This window comes from Loxodonta africana, chromosome 11 (assembly GCF_030014295.1).
Source record: "Loxodonta africana isolate mLoxAfr1 chromosome 11, mLoxAfr1.hap2, whole genome shotgun sequence".
Taxonomy (NCBI): domain Eukaryota; kingdom Metazoa; phylum Chordata; class Mammalia; order Proboscidea; family Elephantidae; genus Loxodonta; species Loxodonta africana.
The window spans coordinates 19,783,538-19,811,262 of record NC_087352.1 but is presented as its reverse complement, the minus strand read 5'-3'; the positions used below and the strand labels follow the sequence as shown (position 1 = coordinate 19,811,262).

The 27,725-nt window shown below is 38.9% G+C and overlaps 2 protein-coding genes across 8 annotated transcripts in view; one reads left to right on the top strand and one right to left on the bottom strand.

Moving 5' to 3' along the window:
• Positions 1-2,013: 2,013 nt before the first annotated feature.
• Positions 2,014-21,505, bottom strand: ZNF577 (zinc finger protein 577). 4 transcript variants are annotated; one of them, XM_064294137.1, is made up of 7 exons: positions 20,541-21,505; positions 20,031-20,166; positions 19,119-19,210; positions 16,532-16,721; positions 14,943-15,069; positions 14,559-14,654; positions 2,014-8,359 (listed from the first exon to the last, which is right to left on the bottom strand). In XM_064294137.1, the coding sequence occupies exons 4-7, from the start codon at positions 16,544-16,546 to the stop codon at positions 7,002-7,004; spliced, it is 1,596 nt and encodes a 531-aa protein (XP_064150207.1). In that variant the 5' UTR covers positions 16,547-16,721; positions 19,119-19,210; positions 20,031-20,166; positions 20,541-21,505; the 3' UTR covers positions 2,014-7,001. The 4 variants fall into 4 exon arrangements, with proteins under 4 accessions (XP_064150207.1, XP_064150209.1, XP_064150208.1 ...); XM_064294139.1 differs by having other exon boundaries at positions 20,587-21,505; XM_064294138.1 differs by having other exon boundaries at positions 20,609-21,505.
• Positions 20,599-27,725, top strand: part of LOC100668328 (zinc finger protein 605-like) — a 21,317-nt gene continuing 14,190 nt past the window's right edge. For 2 of the 4 annotated variants that reach the window (XR_010323385.1, XM_064294134.1), the window contains exons 1-3: positions 20,599-25,089; positions 26,722-26,848; positions 27,404-27,496. Coding sequence is in view for 3 of the 4 variants with exons in the window: in XM_064294134.1 (XP_064150204.1) it covers positions 25,075-25,089; positions 26,722-26,848; positions 27,404-27,496 (235 nt within the window). In the remaining variant the exon portion in view is untranslated. The remainder of the gene's footprint in view (positions 25,090-26,721; positions 26,849-27,403; positions 27,497-27,725) is intronic. The other 2 variants (XM_003406564.4, XM_064294135.1) reach the window with 2 other exon arrangements.

Here is a 27,725-nt window from a genome sequence, read left to right as displayed (position 1 = left end):
CATCCATAATCCCACCAAGATACAGGACTATGGACTGTGCTCTTCTAAAAATCCTGAAACATCTTGTTTCAAAATATACAATTCTAATGACTTTCCCGGATGCTGTTTTCATGGGACTCATGGTTGGGGCCAGTGTCTTCATGGTACTTCTCCTACACAACCACCACCAGAGAAGGAGGCATATATTCACACCATCAGCATCTCCCCCAGATTCACCCCTGAGGCCAAAGCCCCTCAAACCATCCTGCTTTTGGCAAGCACCTTCATCTTGTTTTACTTCATCAATTCTATGCTTACAATTTACAATATTGTTTTTTCCAAATCTGGTCTCTGGCTGCAGCACATTACCTACCACCTTTCTGGCAGCACGTCATCCCACTCTCAGCCCCCTAATATTGATGCTCCAATATCCTCGTGCACCAAGGTTTTGCTCTTAAATTATGAAAAATATCCCAAATTATTGGTGGACCCATTCACAAGTTTCTTTTCTTCAAAGAATCTTGCTATTATTCAAATAAGGATTTGTGGCTGTCTAGTTTTTTTTTTAGTAGATGACTAACATACCCCAAGATACTGACGATGAAAAGATCTGTATATTATCTTAGCCATGTAGAAACTTGCAGCTTCACTCATGAGACAAAAATGTCATCAAATAAAGACAACACAGAACAAATGTTAGCATTATCCTGGTGCTTTCTGATTCTTTTTTCCCCTATGAAGTATGTGATGGAAACATGGAGGTGAAGTTGGGCAGAAATAGTTTGGGAACATTTAAGAATTTTTAATGATTTATTAGGGCCATTATTAAATGGGATAAAGTACTGTGGATTGATAAATGGTAATGGCTTCATGTACCAACTACAACTGTAACCTATTGGAAGCTATTCAACCATTATAAGACTTACTGTATTTACTTATAAAATTAATAAATTGCATTTCATGAGATTATTGTACAAAAAAAAAAAAAAAGGGCAAGGAGGCAGGACTTCCATAATGGCAGAATGAGGGCCTCTGTAAATCCACTCTTCCATAAAAACAAAACAAACAACAAAAACCTGGCAAAATTATTAATCAAGTTTTCAGAACTCCAGAAATTAACCAAAGGCCTCAACAATCTGAACAGCACTTATTCAAGAAAAACTACTGAGCCTCAATAACAACAGCTGGAGTTGGGCCTATTCCCATCCCCCCACCCCAGCTCTGCAGTAGCCCTGAAAACCAGGGCTTCACTTAGTTCATTCTGCTTTGAACCCCTGCTGAGAATTTGCATTTCTAACAAGTTCCAGGTGATGCCAATGCTGATGGTTAGGGACCAATTCTGAGAACCACTAGTAGAGCAGTGGTTCCAAAATTTATTATACGTAAGAAACACCTGAGGATCTTGTTAAACTGTGGATTATGATTCAGTATATCTGGGGCAGAAATTAAAATTCTCAAACCAGAATGAACCAGTTTGAAACCCTGTTGTAAACCTGCAGCCTTATAGCCACCAAAGGGTGCAGATAAGCTTAGAGATAAATCTTCAATCTATCCATTGACTTTTTTTGATTGAACTCTTGGAAAGTAAGTGGCAAACATCATGAATTTCACTCTCAAAACCTCAACTTCAATCTCCTAATAACAAAGACATTCCACAAGTCACATCTATATGACACCTAAGGAAATTAACAGTAATTTCTTGATATGATAGCAGTCCATTTTCAAATTTCTCAAATTGCCCCAAAACAGCTTTTTATTGAACTAGGATCCAGTCAGGGTTAACACATACCATTTTGTTGTTATATTCTTTCAGTCTGTTTTAATATAAGCTATCCCTCCCGTTAAGTTTTTTTCTCATGACATGGACTTTTTGAAGAAACAAAGCCCATTGTCTTAAAGAATATCCCACATTCTATGTTCCTCTGATTGCTTCTGTGTGTGTTTGTGGCTTGTTCCTCTATTCTCTGTATTTTTTTTTTTTTCCCCTTGGTGAATGGAAGTTACATCCAAAGTTGATTAGATTTGGGCCAAATATTTTTGGCAAGAATGCTTTATAAGTAATGTGTTACATCATCAACACTTTGTATCCCATCACATCAAGAGGAGTCTAATACCACGTTGTCCCATTGCTTGTGATGGGAAATTTGATCACTCCGTTACAGTGACCTCCACATCTCTCCATTATAATGGTAGGTTTCCCTTTGCAAATAGCAAATAATCTACTTTGGTATTTTGAAAATAAGCTATTCCCAACAGTTCTAATGATTTTAACATCCATTGCTGGTTATTGCCTTAATCATTTATTTCATTGGGCTTACAAAATCGTCATTTTTTGTCTAATTCTTTCACTCTGTTAGAAAACAAACAAACCCACTGCTGTCGAGTCAATTCCGGCTCATAGCAACCCTATATGAGTTCACTCTATTAAATAAAAAAAAAGCTCGCATTAATTCATAAAAAATATTCCTCATTGTATTGATTTACTGAGGCTACTGTATCAAATACATTGTCAAAATAATAGTGAAAATAGTTGGATGTTCCATGGATTGAGAAAAAGCTACATAAAAAATATTTTAATCAACTGAGTACGTTCACCCAGATCACAAAGTAAGCAGGTGTTCCAAGCATTTTAATTTGGAAGCTTTTTGCTTCTAAATTAATGATGTTACTGCACCACCTTCTGGCTTATTTTGTTTCAGACAAGAATTCTGCTGTCATTATTAGCTTTGTTTTGCCCATGTGTCAGCTCTGCTTCTTAGATTTTTAATCACTTTCAACAGTTAGATTACTAAATGTTAGTATGGTTTTCCTCATGTTTCTTTTGTTTGTGGTTTGTCTTGGTTTCTTGGATTTGTGGGTTTATAGTTTTCATCAAATTTGGAAGATCAACCACCGTTTTTAAAAACATCGTTTTCTGTCCTGCCATCTCTATCCTCTCCTTCTGGGACTCTAATTACGTGTACGTTAGGTTGTTTGTTGTTATCCCACAACTCAATGATTTTTTTTTTCCCCTCAGTTTCATTTTGGATACTTTTTTCTATTATTATGTTATCAGGTTCACTGATGATTTCTTCTACAATCTGTAATCTGTTATACCCATCCAGTGTATTTTTCACTTCTAGCTGACTGGAGTCTTTTTTTAGGAGCCCTGGTGGCACAGTGGTTAACTGTTTGGATGCTAACCAAAAGGTTGGCAGTTTGAATCCACCAGCTGCTCCTTGGAAACACAACAGAGCAGATATACTGTGTCCTGTAGAGTCTCTGTGAGTCAGAATTGACTTGACAGCCAACAGGTTTGGGGCCTTTTTGTATTTTCTAGTTCCTCCTTAATCAGACTCATGCTTTCCTCCATCTTCTTGTCACATGCAATATTTATAATAGCTGTTTGGACAGCCTTGTCTACTAATTTTATCAGGTGTCATTTCTGGGTCTCTTTCTATTGACTTTTCTCTCTGTTATGGGTCATATTTTCCTGCCTCTTTGCATTCCTGGGTAAATCTGAGTGGATGCCAGACATAGTGAATTTTTTACATTACTGGGTGTTGCATTGATTTTTATTCCTTTAAATATTATTGGGCTTTGTTCTGGGAAGCAGTTAAATTTCTTGGAAACAATCTGAACCCTTAGAGGCTTGCATCCATGCTTTGTTAGGTGAGTCTAAAGCAGCCTTTAGTCGACCTAATTTGACCCACCCACTGAGGCAATACTCTTCTGAAGATTCACTTTTATTCCCCAAATGTCAGGAAAAGTTTCCATTCCAGTCAGTGTGAACACAAACTATTCCCAACTCAGTGAAAGCTCTGATGATTATTCTGCCTGCTTATTTTCAGTTCTTTCCCCAGCCTGGGTAGTTTCATCACATGTGTTGATTACAACTTATACAGACTTCAGGGGAAACTTGCTATAGATCTCTGACCTCTCTCTCCTCTAGTACTCTGCCCCATGAATTTGAGCCACTGGGCCTCCTGGAGGAGTCTCTGAGTTGTGCAAAAGTTTAATTTGCTTGGCTGCTAACTGAAAGACTGGAAGTTTTAGTCCACCCACAGGCACCTCTGAGAAAAGGCCTGACAATCTACTTCTGAAAAGTCAGCCATCAAAAGACCTAGTATTGAGTGTATGTTAATGGTGGTGAAATAATTTGGAAAAGGGTAGCAAGAATTTCTGCACAACTTGAAGAATGTGATCAATGTCACTGACTTGTATATACAGAACTTGTTGAATTGGTATATGTTTTGTTGTGTATATTTTCACCACAATCATAAAAAAAAGGCAGATTTTACAGATGAGTGGTGTTGGATAGAAAGGGTCACAGGTCATATTTTGTTAGGAAGTGCATTATAAACAGTTTTTGTCAAATCCCTTCACTTTGCAATAGTTTTCGTGTATATTTGAGGACTCTTATTTTCTTACATGTCTAAATATTGTGGCAAATAAGTTTATTTTAAAAAAATTCCTAGGGAACACAGCTGTATTCTGACACATGTGGGGTCACCATGAGTCAGCATCAACTCAACAGCAACTGGTTTTGGTGGCCTCCTAGAACTGTTTCAAACTCAGGGAGACCACTAGGATCTGTTTGGGTTCCTCCTTTCTATGCCAAAGCCTGGAAACTCACTCCAGGCAGTAATTCTGGGGAAATCATAAAACTCACTTCATTTGTCTCCTCTTTCTCAGGAGTTGCTGTCCTGAAATCCCTATGACCCAATATCTGAAAAAAGTTAACTCATATACTTTGTTAGTTGTTTAGGGTGAGAGAGCATACCCATTAAACACCGTTTAAGAGGCTGTTGGAAATGGCTGTGAAAAATGTTAATCGGTATTTAGGTGTCTTATGGCGTATGCATTCCATACTCAGAACTAGGATTTTATTAGGAAATTAGGAATTCTGCAGTTCCAGAATAAATACAAATTTGCATTTTGCAGCATTTCAGCAGCATAAATCTTATGGAAGTTTCAACTTCCTTTGGAAGTTTCAAAATAATTCTTTTCCAGTGCTGATAATTTGATTTACACATTTCAGCAGCATTCCATGGTACGCATATCTAACAATGATGGTGTAAGACTGATTATAGCAAAGTGTTAATATATGTGGATCATAATTACTTTAGGTCATTAATTCTCTGGGAACATGCTTTTCCACGTTTATTTAATGCTTAGGTAGGAATTTATTGTAATGTGAATTCTCTGTAATCCAACAAAGTTGTGATAGGCAGAGTAACAGCCTCCCAAAAACGTCTGTCTTCTTCCTTAGAACTTAATATCTTACATTACATGACAAAAGAGAATTAAGATTTAAAAAACAAAACAAAAACAAACTGTTGCTGTCGAGTCCATTCCGACTCATAGCAATCCTATAGGACAGAGTAGAACTGCCCCATAGGGTTTCCGAGGAGCAGCTGGTGGATTCGAACTGCCGACCTTTTGGTTTGCAGCTGGGCTCTTAACCGCTGTGCCACCAGGGCTCTGAGAATTAAGATAGCAGGTGGAATTAAGTATTTTGGGGCCATGTAACTTGTTTCTTTGGTTTCACAGGCTTACATAAGGAGAGTTGTGCCTCAAGATAAATCCGTAACCAGGATCTCAACTATAGCCTATTTAGATGATGATATTTGATACTTTTGGAATAAGATTTAGATGAAATTTTGGATTTTGATGCTGTAACAGATGGAGACTTTTGGGTATACTGAAATAGGGTAAATATATTTTGAATGTGGGTTGGACATGAATCACTGGTGCAGAGAGGATGGACAGGGGCCTCCAAAGATGTCCATGTCCTAATTCCCAGAATATGTTCCATTACATGGCAAAGGAGACTTAATGTTGCAGATGAAAGTAGGATTGCTAATCAGCTGATCTTAAAACAGGAAAATTATCCAAGATTATCCCAGTGGGCCCAATGTAATGACATGAGTCCTTAAATGTGGAAGGAGGCAGAGGACTCAGTGTCAGGGTGATGAAAGACTTGACCAGCTACTGCTGCCTTTGAAGATAAAAGGGAACTATTGGCCCAGGAACATGGGCAGATTCTAGAAGATGGAAAAGGCGAGGAAAGACATTCTCTCCTAAACAAACTAACAACAAAAAGAAACAAAACCCAAACCCAATTGCCGCTGAATCGATTCCAATTCATAGCTACTCTATAGGACACAGCAGAACTTCCCCACCGGGTTTCCTATGCTGTAATCTTTACAGAAGCAGTCTGCTACATCTTTCTCCTGTAGAGCAGCTGATGGGTTTGAACTGTTGACCTTTCGGTTAGTAGCTGAGTGCTTAACCACTGAACCACACGGGCTCCTTTTGTTCTCCCTGAGAATCTAAAAAGGAATGCAACCCTGCCAACACCTTAATTTTAGCCCAGTGAGAACCATTTGGACTTCTGACCTCCGTAACTGTAAGATAATAAATGTGTGTTGTTTTAAGCCACCCAATTTGTGGTAATTTGTTACAGCAGCAATAAAAACTAATACAGTTGTATTCTACATTCAACTATATTCATAGTTTTTCATTACACAATGCAACTCCTGATGTTTACAAAGACTTAACTTATTGGAGATGCCTTTCCTGGATTCCCAAGGTATAAGAATGTGATATGTGAGTTAGACTGGTGAAAGAATTTCCATCATTTATTACTTTCAGGAGTTTCTCTTTTCTGTGAGTTCTTCCACATTTTATTAAAAATGTTTTCCACATCAGTGTCTGAAGAGTTTTCTGTTTCTCTGACATGTAATGCGGTAAAACTTATTAGTGAAAACACCATCATATTCTTCCCTACGGTTTTAGACCTGTAAGAATATTTGACAGCAATTGTGATCTTACCTCCAGACAGAGGCTTCCCCAACTAAGCTACATTTCTACCCAGTATGATCTCACTGATGTTAAATAAGTCTAACTTACCACAGAGGGCTCTTCAACACCAACTGTATACAGTGTTCCTGTCCTAAATGAACTCTCTAATATATAGTGTGTATGGAATCCTTGTTAAATGCTTTCCCACATTTCTGGTATCCAAAGTTTTTTTTCCCCTATACAGTATCTGTAACATAAAAGACATAATTTATTACTGAAGGTGTTGTCACATTCACTGCATTTACAAGGTTTATTTCCTGAGGAAATTCCTGATTATTTACCAAGGCTGAACTTCTTGAAAAAGTCTGTTCTACAATCACTGCATTTCTACCCCCTAGGAGCTCACTGATGTTTAATAAGGGCTGAGTTCCTACAGAAGGCATTTCCACAGGCACTGTATTCACAGGGTTTTGCTCTTGTATGAATTCACTCATGTATAAAGAGCTATGACTCCCTAAGGAAGGTTTTCTCACCTTCAGTGAATTTATTGCTTTCTCTCTGCTATGAGTTTTCTTATGTTTAATAAGGACTGACATGTGGGCAAAAGCTTTGCCACATTCACTGCATCCATATGGTCTCTCTCTGGTATGAGTTCGCTGATGCTGAATGAGCTTTGATTTGCTTCTGAAGGCTTTTTCACAATCAGTACACTCATAAGGTTTCTCTCCTGTATGAATTCTTTGATGCTTGGTCAGGTCTGATTTAAAAAAGAAGGTTCTTTTACATTCACTGCATTCATAAGGCTTCTCTCCTGTGTGGAGTCTCTGATGTGCAATGAGGTATGCCTTCTGGGAAAAGGCTTTCCCACACTCATTGCATCCATAGAGTTTCTCTCCAGTATGAGATTGCTGATGTCTGTTGAGCCGGCACTTCCTGATGAAGGCTTTTCCACATTCACTGCATACATAGGGTTTCTCTCCTGTATGAGTTCTCTGATGTACCATGAGCTGTGACTTTCTGGAGAAGGCTTTCCTACATTCATTACATTCATGGGGTTTCTCTCCTGTATGCACTCTCTGATGTTCAGTGAGTTGAATCTTCCTCATGAATGTTTTCCCACAGTCATTGCATTTGTGGGGTTTCTCTCCTCTTTCAGTTCTCTGATGTCTAATAAGTTGTGCGTTCCTGGAGAATACTTTCCCACATTCACTGCATTCATGTGGTTTCTCTCCTGTATAAGTTTTTGGATGGTTATTGGGCTGTGGCTTGGTGCTACTGGGTTTAATACATCCACGGTGCTTAATTCCAGGAAAAGTGCTACCATACTTCATGTGGACAGATGACTTCTTGTATCTACTAAACTCGTCAGAATCCTTCTCTGCATCTCTTCTACTCCGGATAACAAAATCTAAGGGAGGTATCAAACTTTTACAACGTGAGTCCAATGTATTCTGCTGTTGTTTTATAGGAACTACATTTTTGCTTAAGTCATAATTATTTCCAAGTGCATAACTTTGCTCACATTTTCCCAAACTTTTAAGCTCATTTTGGTTTTCTGGTTGCCACTGCATTTGGTCAATTGCCCATATTTCTTCTAGAAAAAAGAATAATGAAAACATCCATGATCATTTTAGGGAGGAAAAAAAGGTACAAAAATGCTATAATATGGGCTGGGTTTTATAAGATCCCAGTTTAAGGGAAACATGCCTTATGGCAATGCACCCTATGCTCTAAAAAAAAAAAATACAGTATTATAAAACAGGAAAAGAAAAAAAGTGCTCCTGTAGAAACAATGATGGATAGTCTACAATGACTAAATATAATTCGGGCTACTTTCCAAACAGGACCTTGCAAAATGGGGACAGAAGTAGTAATAGAAAAATATTACTATTGGAATAGAACAAAAAGAGATGGAGGGAAATCTGATCCAGGATTGTAGGGGATGGATCAGTTCATCCAACAAACATTTATTGAACAAGCTGGTGTTTGGGATGTTAGAGTAACTAATATATTCTCTTGTCTTCATGAAGCTGTCATTCTAGTTGGAAAACAAAAAAGAATCACCAGGTAAGTAAAGAAATAAGAAAATTACAGGATGTGAAAAATAACATGAAGAAGGTGACAGAGAAGTGGCAGGTCAATCTACGATAAAGTAGTCACCCATAAGAGACGGAAAGTTGAACTGACCTCACAGGATAAGAATGAGCACCATTATGCAAAGAACTAGATGAAGAATATTCCAACAAGAGGAAACAGCCAGTGCAGAAACTCAGAGGCACAAAAATCTTGGGCGTGATCAAGAAAGCTAAGACAGGCTGGTGTACCTGGTATACCTGGAGCTTGATGAAGTAGGACTAAATAAATCTGGAAAGGTAGAATTGAGAGCATGCAGCTCTTGTAGGAAGACTTTGGGAGAAACTGAATTTATGCTAAGGACAATGGCAGTAAGCCACTGAACATTTTTTGGCAGGAAAACATGTTCTGAATTGATAGTTTCAAAAGGTCACATGGCTATCTTATGGAGAGTGAAATGGAGAGATGAAAATGTAGAAGAAAAAAGAAACGAGGCTATGGTAGAGTTCAGGCAAGAGATAGGAAATTTGGCCCACAAAATGCCAGCTTCCACAACTGCATGATACTTTTCCTTTATATGGTTCTTGAGTTCTGTGGGACGCAGCAAATCAGGGAACCCAGAGATGGAAAGAGAAAGTGCTGAGGGGAAAGAGCAGTTGATATTAGAGATGGTGGAATGGTACAGGAGCTTGGAAAAGCTGGGACATTTGGGACATCTTTAACCTCTGCCTCACAGGAACCGGCACTGATCCTTATAAAACAAATGATTTGTTTAAGCACTCTGACTGTACTTCTTCCAAGACAGATTTGTTCGTTCTTCTGGCAGTCCGTGGTGTATTCAATATTCTTCGTCAATGCCATAATTCAAAGGCATCAATTCTTCTTCGGTCTTCCTTATTCATTGTCCAGCTTTTCCATGCATAGAAGGTGACTGAATATCATTTGGTCACGGACCTTAGTCCTCAAACTGACATCTTTGCTTTTCAACACTTTAAAGAGGTCCTTTGCAGCAGATTTGCCCAATGCAATACATCATTAGATTTCTTGACTTTGCTTCCACAGGCATCGATTGTGGACCCAAGTAAAATGAAACCCTTGACAACTTCAATTTTTTTTTGTTTTTTGCCTATAAGAATAAAAATTTATTGTCTCACAGTTATGGAAGCTTGAAGTCCGAATTCAGGGTATCAGCACAGCCATATTCTCTCTGAAGGCAACAGGGAAAGATCCTTTTTTTTTTTTTTAAATGGTGCTTTAGGTGAAAGTTTACAGTTCAAGTTAGTTTCTCATATAAAAATTTATACACACATTGTTAGGTGACCCTAGCTGCCATTCCTATAATGAGACCACACTTTCCTCCTTTCCACCCCAGATTTCCTGTGTCCATTCCATGAGCTCTTATCCCTTTCTGCCTTCTCATCTCACTTCCAGACAGGAGCTGTGCACACAGTCTCATGTGTCTACTTGAACTAATAAGAAACACACTTTTCCTGAGTATCATTTTATGTCTTACAGTCCAGTCTATTCTTTGTCTGAAGAGTTGGCTTCGGCAAAGTTTTCAGTTCTGGGTTAACAGAGAGTCCGGGGCCATGTCTTCTGGGATTCCTCAAATCTCAGTCAGACCATTAAGTCTGGTCTTTTTACTGGAATTTGAGTTCTGCACCCCACTTTTCTCCTGCTCTGTCAGGGACTCTCTGTTGTGTTCCCTGTCAGGGTGGTCATTGGTGGTAGCCAGACACCACCTAGTTCTTCTGGTCTCAGGCTGATGGAATCTCTGGTTTATGTAGCCCTTTCTGTCTCTTGGGCTCATAATTACCTTGTGTCTTTGGTATTCTTCATTCTCCTTTACTCCATGTGGGTTGAGACCAATTGATGCATCTTAGATGGTCGCTTGCTAGCTTTTAAGACCCCAGATGCCACTCACCAAAGTGGGCTGCAGAACATTTTCTTAAACTTTGTTATGCCAACTGACCTAGATGTCTCCTGAAATCATGGTCTCCAGACCCCGCCACTACTACACTGACCCTCAAAGTGTTTGGTTGTGTTCAGGAAACTTCTTAGCTTTTGGTTTAGTCCAGTGGTATTGATTTCCCCCATATTGTGAGATCCTTCTCTTCACCTAAAATAATTCTTGTCTACTACCTACTTAGTGAATTCAGTTCTCCCTCCCTTCTCACCCTCATAACCATCAAAGAATACTTTCTTCTGTGTTTAAACCTTTTCAAGAGTTCTTATAATAGTGGTCTCACACGGTATTTGTCCTTTTGCAACTGACTAATTTCAATCAGTATAATGCCTTCCAGTTTCATCCATGTCATGAGATGTTTCAAGAATTCATCATTGTTATTTATCGCTGAGTAGTATTTCATTGTGTAAATACACCATCATTTGTTCATCCATTTGTCCGATAATGGGCACCTAGATTGTTTCCATCTTTTGGTATTGTGAACGGTGCTGCAGTGACCATGGGTGGGCACATATCTATTATGTGACGGCTTTTATTTCCCTAGGATATATTCCAAGGAGTAGGACTGCTAGATCATATGGTACTTCTATCACCAGCTTTTTTAAGGAAGTGCCAAATCGATTTCCAAAGTGGTTGTAACATTTTACATTCCCGCCAGCAGCGTATAAATGTTTCAGTCTCTCCACAACCTCTCCAACATTTATTACTTTTTTTTTGGATTAACGCCAGCCTTTTTGGAGTGAGATGGAATCTCACTGTAGTTTTGATTTGCATTTCTCTAATGGCTAATGATTGTGAGCATTTCCTCATGTATCTGTTAGCTGCCTGAATGTCTTCTTTGGTGAAGTGTCTGTTCATATCCTTTGCCCATTTTTTAACTGGGTTATTTGTCTTTTCGTGGTTGAAGTTTTGGAGTATCTTGTAGGTTTTAGAGATTAGACCCTGATCAGACATGTCACAGCCAAAAAATTTTTCAGGTTGTCTTTGTACTCTCTCGGTGAAGTCTTCTGATGAGCATACACAGACAACTTCAATATTTCTCTGTTTATCATGATGATGTTTATTGGTTTAGTTGTGAGGATTTTTGTTGTCTTTAAGTTGAGGTGTAATCCATACTGAAGCCTGTAGTTTTTGATCTTTATCTGTAAGTGCTTTAAGTCCTCTTTATTTTCAGCAAGCAAGGTTGTGTCATCTGCATACTGCAGGTTGTTCATGAGTCTTCCTTTAATCCTGATGCCGTGTTTTTCTTCATATAGTCCAGCTTCTCAGATTATTTGCTCTGCATATACATTGAATAAGTATGGTGAAAAGGTACAACCCTGACAAATACCTTTCCTGATTTTAAACCACGCAGAATCCCCCTGTTCTGTTCTAATGGCTGCTTCTTGGTCTGTGTACAGGTTCCTCATGAGTACAATTAAGTGTTCTGGAATTCTCATTCTGCACAGTGTTATCCAGAATTTGTTATGATCCATACAGTCAAATGCCTTTGCATAGTCAATAAAACACAGGTAAATATCTTTCTGGTATCCTCTGCTTTCAGCCAAGATTGAGCTGACATCAAAAATGATATCCCTTGTTCTACATGCTCTTCTGAATCTGGCTTGAATTTCTGGCAGTTCCCTGTCAAAACACTGCTGTAACTCTTTTTGAATTATCTTCAACAAAATTTTACTTCCGTGTGGTATTAATGATACCATTCGATAATCTCCACATTCTGTTGGATTACCTTTCTTTGGAATGGGCACAAATGTGGATCTCTTCTAGTCAGATGGCCAGGTAGCTGTTTTCTAAATTTCTTGGCATAGATGAGTACCTCAGTGCTGCATCTGTTTGTTGAAACATGTCAACTGGTATTCTGTCAATTCCTGAAGCCTTATTTTTCATTATTGCCTTCAGTGTAGCTTGGATTTCTTCCTTCAATACCACTGGTTCTTGATCATATGCTACCTCCTGAAATGGTTGAATGTCAACAAATTCTTTTTGGTACAGTGACTCTGTGTATTCCTTCCGTCTTCTTTTGATGCTTGCTATGTTGTTCAAAATCTTGCCTTTAAAAATTGTAACTCGATGCTTGAATTTTTTTTCTTCAAGCCACCACAGTATGACAAACTGACAGACGGGTGGAGCATCTCTGGATAAAAAGCATTAAAACAGTGGAATCTGATGAGAACTATAAGAAGTTAGTGTTGGTTGAAAATGCAAGAAGTCCACATATATTCAGTAGAACTGAGCCAACTCGAATGAGAAGGATCAGGGCTGAGATAGAAAAGTCAAAAGAACTTAGGACTTCTATTTACTTAGGAGTACCTATCCAAGTACAGAGATCTGAACTCTTCGGTACTACAGGATGAAGAACTATTTTATGCAAAGAATTTGATCTCTGTCCCCAGTTCCTGGGAAATAACCTCTAAACGCTAATGAGATGACTCAGAACGGGAGCTTGCAACACCAAAAAGAACCACCATATGATAACAGCATGACACCTCCAGGCAGGGGAAGGGGGCTACAGATTCGGTTCAATCACGTGGCCCATGATTCAAGCAATCAGGTCTACATAATGAAACTACAATAAAAACTCTGGGTGATGAAGCTCAGGTGAGTTTCTCTGTTAGTGATGGACATCAACACACCCTATGTGTCTCTTCTCTTGTATTCTTTTGCTATAAGAAATCAGAAATCATTAAGTATAGTGCTTTCTTTAGTTCTATGAATTGTTCTAGTGCATCCCTGAACCTTAGGGAGTTGTGAGAACCCCCAATGTACAGCCAGTTGGTCAGAAGCCTGGGTGTCCTGGAAATCCCTGAGCTTGTGGCTGGCATCTGAAGTCTAGGGTACACATGGCATTCTGGAGGCCTGTACCCCCTTAATGTGCAAAGTCTGGACCTAACTCCGAGGAGTTAGGTTCAGATAGACCTAATACTGTAGTTCATATCAGAACAAAACTGCATTGATATTAAAGGTTCATATGAATACATTCCATCATGGTGAAAACGAATTATCTGGAAGAAAGGATTCTAGTTTTTCATACAGAAAGTAGAAAATCACAGTGCAGCTGCCCTGTGGCTGAAAAAATTCAGAGAATGGAGTGCAGATTAGATATTAGAAGAGCAAGTGTCAATTTCAGAATCTATACCAGGGAAGAGAGAGCTTAGACCCTGTAAATGAATTAAATTTTTATTATGAGAATCAAGCAGAAGATATAAAAACAGAACGTGGATAGGAGGAGATAAGAGTAAGTTGATAGTTACCTCATGAGATGTGGTGTGTGGTTTTTTATATGAACTAATAAGCTGAGGTGGACTGTCAGGAGGGGGAAATCAACTCTTTCAAAAGGGACAGAGATATGAACAAGCACATGGCAGTGCTGAGTGTGAGGTTATCTGTAGGAACTGAGCGGGGGAGTCATAGCAAGGAAGGTGGACAAGAGGAAGTGAGACGGCCAAAGAAGAAAAGGAGAAGATGTGAAGATGCTGGGAAGAATGGAATCAGGCAAGAAATCAAAGTCCTACATGAGACAGACTGTGATCAGATTCAGAAGAAAGAAAAAAAGGGAAGACATTGTCCTTTAATCAGAGGCAAAGGAAAACAGCCCTAATAAAGATCAGAGATGCTAAATGTGTTGAGCTTTCTGGGGCACCAGCTGGTGCAAGAAAAGTTCTATAAAAAAACATTTCAAAAGTGTCAACACTTCATTGACCACCTGGAATCTTAGTGTCATTTCTGCCCATTGTCTTGCCTGTCACTCACTCACCTGGACTGCTCTGACTGTGGACTGCTCCCTCCACTATCCATGGTGTTTCTCCTTGCTCCAACTTAAAGACTGAATCTGGTTTGGGAGCTGGATGCCCTGTAAAATAAGAAATCAACGAACACTTGGCACCAAATATTTATGCTTGGGGAATCTATGGAAACTGGAGAAAGTTGTATTTTGGGGACCATGTTATTTTTTGCTAAATAAAAACCTTTTACTCAGGAGGAGAAAGCATACACTTTAGGGTCGATGATGAGAATAAAAGTCTATGACCTACAGTTCTTTAGTCCAAACACTAAATATTCACGGGGCCCAAAAGATTTCACCACATGAGAAAGAAAACAATTGAAGGAGCCCACAGTGACCCCATGATGCTGTCTTTACCTACTGACACCAGGTTATTGTAGTTCTCCAACATCACCTCCTTGTACAGGTCCTTCTGAGGAGGGGCTAGTAACTGCCACTCCTCCCATGTGAAGCCCACAGCCACATCCTCAAATGACAATGATCCCTGGAAAAACACATCCCAATGCAATCTGAGATAGATATCAATACATGATGTCAAAAAGATGGACAGGACCACGTTCTGCTCATTTGCCCCATGACAAATTGTGCGCACTGCGACTATTTCACCTACTAGGTAAGACCACGGTTTCCCCTAGCTAGTTCTTCCACACCTAAAATAATTACCAGAGCAGTATTTGCGTAGATGCACAAAAACGTGCAGTAAGAATGTTCATTATTTTATTGTTTATAATAGTGAAAAACTATCCATAATCTAAATTTCCATTAAAAGAAGACAGGTAAAACTACAGTACCTCCATACCATGCAAACATTAAAATCACTGAGGTGATGGACCTATACTGACTCCAAGGCATTCTCTTAAATGAAAAAAATTCAAGCCCGCAAGTAGTGTATATGTTACGATCCAAGACAGGTAAAAATCCTTAGCGATACATACGATTGTGTAGGTACACGTAGGTGTGCAGAAGTCTATATAAGTATACACATAAACGTATTCTACCACAGTGTAAGTTCACAAAAAGAGACTAGCTGGAGACCTGAACTATTCATATTTGTTACCTTTGGATTCGCAGTTGGGCAGGAAGGAACAGGAGATACTGTCTTTTTCTACAAATACTTCTGTTTGTTTAAATTTCTTGCATGCAAATGTATCATTCGAGTTATTTTTTAAAAAAGGAATAATTGGTTCTGACTTCATTTTTTTGAGCTTGGGGCTAAAGAAGGTACCAAGGGAGCACTGTCAATATCTGTATTCCAAGTTTTTAATAAAAAAATAGAATTTGCATCTGTTTCCTGCCAAATCAGTTACCAAAATTTGGTTGAGAGAATTCTTCTCCATGGATGACTAGTTGATGGCCAAGTAGTCCCTTCTTTCTACTGGATAATCCAGACTTCATTACTGGATAAAATCAGACTACCAGGAGGTTCTACTATCAAACCACATTGATTTTGAAGAAATTTTTTCAATCAAGTTTTGCTTTGGCATTACCTCTTAGTTTACTCTGAAAAATTTTAAGACCCAAGAGCAACAAAATGTTCACTTCCCATGAAGAACTGGTTTGCCTTCTCACCCACCCAAAACCACCCAATGCCATCAAGTCGATTCTGACTCATAGCGACCCTAGGCACAGACATTGCAAATCATGTAACTTTTCATGTTTTCTTGTTATACAGCTGCTAAATAAAGTAGATACCAGTTTATATGTAAGGCACCCCACAGGCTCCTACCCAGTCATTCATCTGTCTTCCAGTGCTAAGAACTTTGCAAGAACCCTATGGTCTCCACATATAAGTTCCTAATTTGTCCTAATTTTAAGATTATAACCTAAGCTTATTTTCTGACAGATCCTAATTTTTATCTCCATTTTCTGCCTCAATGAATCAAGCTTTTATAAGCTTCCACAAATCCACTGGAAAACGAGGGTAAAATGAGTCTAACAAACCTCACCTGGGCCTTGGTCATTTTCTTCCGTTCTTAAGAAAGGACTAGTAACTCTAGGGTGTATTGTCTTCTATCTTTTCTGGAAGTTGTGGTCAGGTATCTCAGGTCCGTCTGTTACCAGAAACAATAATTTCCCAAGCCTGGAATCTCCTCCTTCTCCTATCACTTAAAATGTCTTGATCCTGTAGGCCAGAACCTGTGGATTCCATAGCAAATTCAATTATAAGACATATGCCTGGGGCCACAACTCTTTGTCTCTGTTGCCATATGGACTCACCCTAACATAAGGCCCCAGCATGTAATCTGTCTCTTTAACTGTCTACAAGCTTTTACATCATGGGTCAATCTCCATAGGAAAATATGGAATGGGTGAGATGAATGTCTTTTTTGGTCAAGTCAGAAGACAGTAGATATGAAAGAGGAAATTGGAAACCAACATCAGCTCATGGTCTTGTTCACTAGTAAATTCTCACAAAGATTAACTTTAGTAAAGGCAACATATGTAAGTGGCAGCTTTGGAAACTGATGTAAAATCATCTGTGCCCACATACTCCTCAAGTGTTTTTGTATGGCACTGGGATACCTGCCCTAGTTTGAAGACCAAAGTACTAAACAAACCGTAAGTGCTGTCTTATTTAATCCTAATTCTACTCTGTACAGTACTTATTATTATCTCCATTTTAGTTGGAATCAACTTGACCACAAGTGGTTTGGGTTTTATCTGAAGCTGTAAGCTGGATGAGATGAAGGGTGTCGTCCAGGGTAACGTACCTCCTAAGTAGCAGTGTGCCATGATTTTTTGGTTCATGGATTATTTAGAAGTATATGGTTTAAATTACCAAACAAATGGGGATTTTCTAGTTATTATTTTGGTATTGATTTATAACTCAATTCTACTGTCAGAGGAAATGCTGGGTATGATTTCATTCCTTTGAAATGTGTTTAGACTTGTTTTATGACCCACCGTATAGTAACTTTTTATAAATGTTTTATCTACATTTGAGAAAAATTGTTGGGTGCAGTGTTTTATATCGGTCAAGTGTGATAATCATATTATTTTCAGTGGTCGGTACTACGGTGGGCTAAAAATACGTTTTTGCAAATAAAGTTTTATTAGAACACAGCTATACCCATTTGTTTAGATATTCTCTATAGCTACTTTCACACTACAATGGCAGAGTTGAGTACTTGAGGAAAGTAACTGTCTGAAGAGCATAAAATATCTACACAACAGTTTGCTGACCCCTGGTAGTTTTTTTTGTCTACTTGTTCTTGCAGTTAAGTCAAAAAATGTCTATAATGAAAGCTGGTAATAGGGAACCCAAGGTTGAGAAGGGAGAGTGTTGACAAGTTGTGGGTTTTTTTTAACCAATGTCATAAAACAAAATGTGTAATAATTGTTTAATGAGAAGCTAATTTGTTCTGTAAATCTTCATCTAAAGTACAGTAAAAAAAAAAAAAATTCTGGTGCGCTGGTGGTGTAGTGGTTAAGAGCTCGCAGGCTAACCAGAAAAAAAAAAATGTCTGTTATGACTAGGGATTTGTAGTTTCTCCTTGTATCTAGCACACCCTATACCTCATGAATTTTACTTCCAGGGGTATACCCAATATAACTTTTATGAAGCAAAAGATGTACAAAAATGTTCACTGCAGCATTATTCATAATAGCCACAAGTCAGGAACAACTCAAATGTCTACTAACAGTAGAATGGATACACAAGTTGAGGGATAATCATACAATGAAATGCTATACAGCAATAGACAGAAATGAAGTACTGTTGCATGCAGCAACTTAGATGAATGTCACAAACAAAATACTGAGCACAGTGAAGCCAGACACCATTTCTACTTCTATAAAGTTAAAAACCAAGCAAATTTACTTTGATGTTAGAAGTTAGGATAATAATTCTCTCTGGAGAGGAGGGTGGAGATGAGATAGAGATGGTGACTTCTGGGGAGCTGTAAGATTCTTTTATTAGTGTTATACTTGAAAAATCATTTTAAAGAAACCTATGGATCAATTTCACTTATAAATGTAGATGCAAGAAAATTTTTAAAGTCTTTATTACAAAAACTTTCAAGCAAGAGAATATTAAATCCCATGTAGAAAAGAAAGTAAAATCGAACTCCATATATCCATCACGCAGCTTCAACAATTATGAACTCAAACCTAATATTGTTTTATCTCTACAACTACTCACCCCCCCATCACTGGATTATTTGAAAGCAAATCCAAGATATATTTCCATTTCTAGATGCAAAAATATTAAATAAAATGTTAGCAAATGGAATTCAGCATTGTTTTAAAAGAGTTAACCGTAAGGGACAAGTATGCTTTTTTCCTAGGAATGTAAGAATTAAGAAATCTAGCATCATCAAAGAAATTTTTGAAGAGAGAGAGAGGAAAGAAATATAAATAATAATTTTAAAGTAAAGAAGACTAGAAACTGGGTAAATCACTGTTTCCATTTATTCAGACTATACTATGTTCCAGGCATGGCGCCTTGTACTTAGAGAACATTTGCTGACTTAATCTTAAAAAGTAGGATATTTTCATAAACGAGGAAACTGAAACAGAAATTGAGTAATTTACCCAAGTCAGGGGCAGAAGCTGGTTATTCTTACTCCATAGTCCATGAACTTGCCACCAGGCCAAAATTATTTGCAGATGATGAAAATGCTCAACTAGAAAAAATAAAGGAATCAATTTAAAATTGATTAGTTGTAACATAAGTAGAATGAGGGGATAGCTAAATAATCAAAAAAAAACTTTTGCTTTTGTATATTAAATAAAATTAGAAAACAAAAAAGGGTATGTGGGACCATATTAAAAAAAAAACATTTACAACAAAAGTATAAATTATGTAGAAATCAACGTAACTAGAAATGTCTAAGACACGTGTAGAAAAACACCACAGCAGTTCAAAAGAAACAAAAAACTTAGGTTGATGGAAACGCAACACAAATTCCTCAAAATGTTAATACCTGATCTAAGTCAAATCTACCCAAATTAAAGCACCCACTTAATGGGCCACTAAAAAAAAAAAAAACCAAACTCACTGCAGTCGAGTCCGACTCATAGCGACCCTGTAGGACAGAGTAGAACTGCCCCATAGAGTTTCCAAGGAGCGCCTGGCGATTCCAACTGCTGACCTCTTGGTTAGCAGCAGTAGCACTTAACCACTACGCCACCAGCGTTTCCAATGGAACATTACTGCAGTTTAAACAAAAAAAAGAAACCTTTCAAAATAATATGTAATTGGTTATGATAAGATTAAAAAAAAAAAAATCAAGTCCGTTGCCGTCGAGTTGATTCCGACTTGTAGCAACCCTGTAGGACAGAGCAGAACTGCCCCATAGGGTTTCCAAGGTGGATTCGGATTGCTGACCTTCTGGTTTGCAGCCGAACTCTTAACCACTAAGCCACCGGGGTTTCCGATAAGTGTATAAAATTGTTCCAATGCCTCAGGACCTGACGCCCATGCTAAAAGTGACACATACTAACCTTTAACAAGAGTTATTTTCTGGAGAAATATTTAGGATGATGGGGATGTCATTACTTGGGTCAGAGTGAAGCTGAGGATAAATTTTCAATACGAATATATAGCCAACTTGGAGAGAAAAGTGCCAGAAATGACATCCTAAAAGTAAGCATATGATAAACAATAAAGAGCTTCCCAAACGCTGCCCCCAACACCGACCCGAACGACTCATTTCTCCAACCGCAGACACCCCAACGCGACACCCCTCCACGCGCTACTCGAGCAGACCTCCCGACACGTCCCAACACGAAACTCCGCGAGCTCTCCCCTGCACAGGGAGCCCTCAAAACGTATTCCCCAATTGATCCCCTAACACAAAACCCGCTACCCCCAGGGAGACTCCCACTAAGTTCCCACAACACTGGCCCCTACTAGCTCCCGACACAACACACCCAACGCGCTCTGCCGGGCCCTGAGACTGACATGACCTATGACCTCCGTCTCTACCACTAGAAACGAATCCCAGAACTCACTTGTCTAAACGTTTTCCCTCTCTGCCCCTCCACCCCATGGTCCCACCTCCGCGGCTGACTGGACTCACAAAGCTTGCGGATGGCAGTCTACTAGAGCCACCTGGCGCCTTTCCAGAAACTCGTAATCTGGTTTGAAACGTCCCTTCATGACGCAATATGCGCGCGCCCCGTTCGCGGATACCGGCCGGGAGCGGCCATTTTCCAACCAATTGCCGTACATTGTGCGAAGGTGTACTCACACCTTTTGCGCAAGGCACAGGACAATGAGAAGCAATGGAAAACTACCAATTTTGCTCTATATTCAGGCCAACTCAACTATTGTGCTTCCCCAATCTGAGAAAGCGGAGCGGCCATATTGCTTAGCGATAATTCTTGGAGATTTAGAATCCGCACTTCGAAAGTACTACTGAGTCTGCGTAATAGCAGCAGAGGCGGGACAGCGACACCGTGAGCGGAAGCGGAAATGACGTATTGGTTTTTGGCCTTCTGGGTCATAAGGTTTTGGGACTCTACGTTTTAGGTTATTTTGGATTTCTTCGAAAAGACTAGGAATCGGGCTCTGTGGGGATTCCGTGACTTGGCATGTGGCTTGTGAAGGGTACTCGTGGGGAGTTGTTTAAGGCGGCTTTCTGGGAGTTTCGGGTGCTTTGGGCAGTGATACTGAGGGTGCGAGTGGTCCATATCGCGTCCCTGACCCTGGGGAGAGGAGTTGGGAGAGCCACAGAACGAGGGGACCTCCGAAGTGTGTTCAGTGAGGGCAGGAGCTGGTTAGTCATCTAGGGCTTCTGTGGTTCGGGTGTGCGGACCCGGAGCGTCCCGTGTTGGGGTCCGCGTGGGCGTCGGTGTCTGGAGCTGTGAACGGTAGCAAGAAGGTTGGGGGTCAACATTGGCCTCGGTGATGGAAGAGGCTGGTGGTGTTGAAACGAAGGAGGCTTCAGGAGGGCGGTGATTTGGTTGCGTAATAAGCGTTGGGATGCTAAATTTCCCGAGTTTTTATACTGAAAAATTTCAAGCATCCAGAAAAGTTAAAAAAAAAAAATAGAAAAATGTTTTTTTGAGATAATTAAATGGTTCTTCCTAAACTATGCTTGCGTTCCTGAAATAAAGGTAATTTAATCATTATACCCGTTACTGTTGAGTCAATTCCGATTCAGCGACCCTGTAATAGGACAGAGTGGAACTGCCCCATAGGCTTCCAAGATGGATTTGAACTGCTGGCTTTTTGGTTAGGCAGTCCTTTACCACTGTGCCACAAGGGCCCCAAACGTAACTTGGTTGTAATATGATAAATTCTCTTCACCTTTTGTTCGATACGTTGCTGTTCTTGGTGCTGTCCAGTTGGTTCAGTTTGGACTCATGGTGACCCTCTGTGGGATAGAATGAAACACTTCCCAGTCCTGCACCATCCTCACAATCATTGATATGTTTGAGCCCACTGTTGCAGCCACTGTGTCAGTCCATCTTGTTGAGTGTCTTCCTTTTTTTTTTTTTACTGATCCTTTACCAAGCATGATGTCTTTTTTCCAGGGTTCAGCCCCTCCTGATAACATGTCCAAAATATGTAAAATGAAGTCTCGCCATCTTTGCTTCTGAGTAACATTCTGACTGTACTTCTTCCAAGAAAGATTTGTTTGTTCTTCTGACAACCCATAGTATATTCAGCATTCTTTGCCAACAGTGTAATTCAAAGGCATCAATTTTTCTTTGGCCTTCCTTATTCATTGTCCAGCTTTCGCATGCATATGACTCGACTGAAAATACCATGACTTAGGTCAGGTGCACCTTAGTCCTCAAAGTGACATCTTTGCTTTTTAACACTTTAAAAAGGTCTTTTTGCACCACATTTGCCCAATGCAATATGTGGTTTGATTTCTTGATTGCTGCTTCCATGGGCGTTGATTGTGGGTATGGCTTTCTAATATTTTATTTAGGGTTTTCACAGCTAAGCTCATAAACTAGATTGACTTTTAAATATTGTTTTTCATGCTGTTCTTGAAATCTGTATTGTTCAATTTTCACATGCCCTGCCAAAGACAGAGTTGCATTTTACTTCAGAGTTTCCAGAGACGCGATATTGAGAGCATCTAAGTTATGTTAGTATATTTCTCAGCTATCCTGACATATGTGCATTAGCTTCAGTGTGAAATTAATTCTTCACAACCAGCACAGGAGATACAGTTAGGGTTTTGTGTGACACTGAGGTCCAAAAAAGAGAGGCACAGATTTGAGATTCAGTTGAAACTTCATAGAAGTTTAAGAATATGTACTTTGTCTTTTGAGGCAGACATTCTATATTTGTTTTGCTTTTTGTAGGTAAAAAGTTCCCTGTATTGAGCTATAATTTACACACAGTAACATTCACCATATTTTGTCTGCAATTTGATGAGTTTTGACAAATGTGTATCATCATGCAGTACCACCTTAAATCAATATCTAGAACCTTTCTATCAACCCTAAGTGTTATTTTGTGCCCCTTGCAATTGATCACATTCACTGTTCTCTGTCCCCTGACAATCACTGTGTGCTTTCTATAGGTGTGTATATTCTGGGACTTCATAGAAATGGAATTATACTGTACGTAGGCTTTGGTGTCTGGTTTCTTTCCTTTAACATATACTTTTGAGATTCGTCCTTGTTTTTGTATGTATCAATAGTTCATTCCTTTTTACCGGGGAGTAGTGTTCAGTGGCACAGATATACCACAATATGTTTACCCATTCACCAGTTGATAAGTATTTGAATTTTTTCTAGGTTTTGGCTATTATGAATAAAGCTACAATGTATAGTCATATACAAATCAAAGTGGTTGTACCATTTTGTATTTTCACCAGCAGTGCATGAGATTTCCTGTTACTTCACATCCTTTCCCAGGGCTTTGAACTGGTTCATTCTGGTTCAAACCCTTGCTGAGAACTTGCATTTTTCACTCCTCAGATATACTGAATCAGACTCTACATTTTAACAAGGTCCCCAGGTGATTTCTTATGTGTGATATTCTGAGAACCACTGCTTTTAATAGTGGTTCTCAGAATTGGTCCCTAACTGGCAGCATTAGCATGGCATGGGGACTTGTTAGAAATGCCGATTCTCAGCAGGGGTTCAAACCAGTAAGAATTGGTTAGACTCCCTGCCTTGTCCATACACCGTAATATCAGTCTTTTTAATTGTATCCATTCCAGTAGGTAAGTAGATTATTTCATTTTGGTTTTAATTAACCAACATAAAGCAACTTGTCGTGTGCTTTTCACCATTTCTGTTTTTTTTTCTTGTGATGTTTCTGTTCATGTTTTAAATTGCATTATTTCTTATTGAGTTGGAAAAGATTTTTATATTTTTTGGATAGAAGTCCATTGGCAGATATATGCTTTGCAAATATTTTATCCAACCCTTGGGCTTTACCTGTCTTCCGTTTTTTTTTTTAAGTGTTTTTTGAAGATCAGAAGTTTTTAGTGTTGATGAAATCTAATTCACCAATTCTTTTTTTTTTTTTTTTTTATCATGGCTGATGGAAACACTAACTATTCCTAACCTTGTGTGAGCTCCAGGAATTGTTCTGCCTGTTCTTTCCCAGTGATTCTTTCCATGGCTTTCCTAGTTCCCCATAGTTGATTCATCAGAGACTCAAAGGAACCATCTGCATATCTGCAGAGTACAGAGCTCTGTCTTTCTCTTTTTCTTGTGTACTGCCTTTGCCTCCACAAGCTTTGACTTGTAGACTCTTTTTGGGTTCCTTCTCCCTGTCCTGAGCCCTGGAGACTTTGCACAGACAGTAAGCTACAGCACATGAGGGGCTCACCTTGTTTGTTTCTCTTCTTCTCTGCCTTGTGTGTCTGAAAATAGTTGTTTTAGATATTTTTTCCATTACTTTTATAGTCATTTATGATGGGAGGGTAATTCTGCCCCGAAGCAGAATCTTATCAGCCTAGAGGGTTTGTATTTTAACCTTTGCTTCACAAGTTACTAGCTGTGTAACTTTTAGCTAGGTGCTTGATCTTTCCATTCTTAGTTTTCTCTAAAGTGGAGTAATCACGTTGTTGTGTGCCATCAGGTTGATTCTGACTCATAGTGGCCCTATAGGACAGAATAGAACTGCCCCATGGGGTTTTCTAGGCTGTATTGTTTTCAGGAGCAGATCACCAGGTCTTTTCTCCTGTAGAGCTGCTGAGGGGTTCAAACCACCAACCTTTTGGTTAGCAGTGAAGTGCTTAACCATTGTGCTACCAGTGCTCATTGGACTAATTATAGTCTGCACCTTATAGGGTTGTTGTGACGATTAAAAGAGATAATAACTCAGTTAAAACAGTCTTTTATATGTGTAGTAACTTATTATTATTATTGCCACATAAAAACAAATCTTGGTTTGAATCCATAGGTACTGGCTTCCTAGAAGCAGACGGCTCCTATAAGGGAAGAAAGTAGATCTCAGGTCCAGAAATTCATCCTTGCTGAGGATACCCTTGATGAGAGACCATTTCCAGAATTTCAGGGCAGACAGATCCTAGGGGTACTCGCCATTTCCAGAGGGCTGCTGAAAATGATCGAGTCCCAGGTGAACTGTTTATTTCCCAGTAGATTTCTGGAGGTTCATAACAATGTACATGGTCAAATTGGACAATGTATATAGATAAATTGTGGCTAGGAGGGCTGTGTTTAGACTGGGAGACAGAAGAGAACACTAGCCAATCAGAAAGGTGGATCTATCTGCATGTCTTCAGGTCCTTCAAAGTGCTAATAATTAGAATTTTGAACATAAGCAGCAAGATCCAAAGCTGAGTTGCAGTCTTTTCTCTATGGTAATACTGGCAACCAGAACAAGAATAAAAAAAGTTACAGGATTTACTCTGTCCATAGGAGAGAGCAGATGATCTGCTTCCATAAAGATTACTGCCTAGAAGAGAGTTCTGCAGATGAATTCCTTTAGATCGGTAAAATGCCTTTGATGGGGCTGCTGCTTCCTCCTCATTTTTTCTGATTTAGAGTATGGACCCAGTAAAGTTACCCTAAGGAAATGTGGGAGACATAAAAGGCACGGCTAAAAAAAACTTCTCTAATCTCTTATCTATAAAAAGAAGAAAATAACAGTACTGACATAAGAGTTATTGTGAGGATTATTGTGTTAATATACATCAAATGTTTTCAGCGATACATGGCACATAGTAAGAGCTCCGTGCTTATTTTTATTACTGTCGTGATTTAATCCGTATCACAATTTCTAAACAGTGGTTCTGAGCATACCATACTCATATGTAAAAAACAATGAAGTGTCTCTCCACTATCTCCAGGAAATGTACACATTTGTTCAAATACTTAACCTCTGTCTGTCACTTTAGCATCTGTTCTCCTCAGTCCTCCCATCTATAGCTTCTCTTCCTGTATTACTAAACTCTTTGTAGTTCTTGAACTCAGCATGGGATTTAATACCCTTATGCATACTGCTTCCTTCTGGAAGGCTCTTGCCCCATCTCTTCTACTTACTGGGAAACACACTGTTAATCACGATAGACACAATGTTCCCACCTGACCTCTTTTTTAGAACGAGTATTTCTTTACCTACTCACATCCACATTTGAACTTGAGTAGACTTCTATTATGTTGTTGTTATTAGGTGCCATTGAGTCAGTTCTGACTCAATGACCCAGGTGATAGAGCAGAACTCTTTTCTAGGCAGTAATCTTTATGGAAGCAGATCATCAGGTTTTCCCCCTGCAGCGTTGCTGGGTGGGTTCGAATCACCAACCTTTGTTTAGTAGCCAAGTGCTTAACGATTGTGCCACCACGGCTCCTACTTCTGTTATAACTCTTGTTAAACTATAATGCCACTGTTTGAAACATCAGAAGCAACTTGAGAGCATTGCCATGTTTTATTAATGTTTTCATTGCCTTATGTACAGTGGGATAACAAATGCTCTATATATATAGATTACAGGTCTTTTTTAGGTAGTTGAAAATTTTTAAGGACATGTGACATTGGATGAAGAATTGAGATAAGAAGTGAATGAAAAAAGCATAAAGAAAGGATGGTTTTAATGAATTTAATCCACAGATTATAAAACAAAGCTAGGTTAAACAAACCTGTACATATAATTTTTGTAGTAAAAATATTTGGAATAAGTTCCTCTAGGTTTTTTATACTTTATTCCATGAAATTAACTCCAAATTAAAAAGGAGCATGTTATTACAGGGATTATTGTCATTCAATGATGTGGCTGTGGACTTTTCCTGGGAAGAGTGGCGGCTCCTAGATCCTATTCAGAAGAGCCTTTACCGGGATGTGATGTTGGAAAATTACAGCAATCTGATGTCATTGGGTAAGGACTTTTTTTTCTAAATATCTCAGAGTAAGCCCATTAATTGCCTGTATTTTTTATATTGCTACAATTTGTAAGTACAGATAGTTCCCAACTTAGGACCGGGTTCTTTTCCGATGACTCCTGTAAGTCCGTTCTGACGTAAGTCAGATACCTCTTTTTTTTTTAGTTTTTCATTATTGTCTGCTATATAACAGTAAATCATAACATTGAACATCTGTGAGTGAACATCTGAGGATGGTAATTTCAGCAAATTATGGACTGCAACATTGTATGTAGTAAAAAATAAAAAACAGACAGTCGTAAATGCAGTTTGTCCTAATTCAAATGTGTCGTAAGTCAGGGACTACCTGTACTCTAATATCCTCAATGATTTTGGACTTTGACTTATATAAATGATAGAAATTGTTTTCTTTGTGATCAGATAGTGACTGTACATAGTTTCACTTTCCAAATAAAAAGTTTTTAATTTGCTGAGATTCAACTGCATTCCCTGAAAATGGAATTTTCCTCAGAGACCAAAATCGTGTTCAGGTTCTCTGTGATTACCCACAGGTTATGAAACCACCAAGCCAGAAGCAGTTGTCCTATTAGAAAAAGGAGAACAAAGGATAGTAGAGAATGAATTCCCAAGTCGGTGCAGTCCAGGTGAGTGAAGCTAATGCAATGAGAATTAGTGGAATTAAAGTACCAGTTGGTCATTGATGGGTTGGAACCCTTGTTAAATTTTTCCAGTACTTTTTCTTACGGTCTCTGAACCTTAAAATGAGTGACAAGAGGTGTTCAGTATGAATGATGGCTCCTCTACTTCCAGCCTTCCGTATAGGATTCTCTTCTAGGAACCACTTAGGAGAAGATATACCTCTTTATAGTTATT

What these genes read in the sequence shown, in the direction of transcription:
- ZNF577 (XM_064294137.1), bottom strand. An exon ending in CAATAACCTGGTGTCAGTAG is followed by an intron (nt 14,655 to 14,942) that starts GTAAAGACAGCA and finishes CTTATTTTACAG; the next exon opens with GGCATCCAGCTCCCAAACCA. An exon ending in CCACAGTCAGAGCAGTCCAG is followed by an intron (nt 8,360 to 14,558) that starts GTGAGTGAGTGA and finishes TCTTTTTTCTAG; the next exon opens with AAGAAATATGGGCAATTGAC.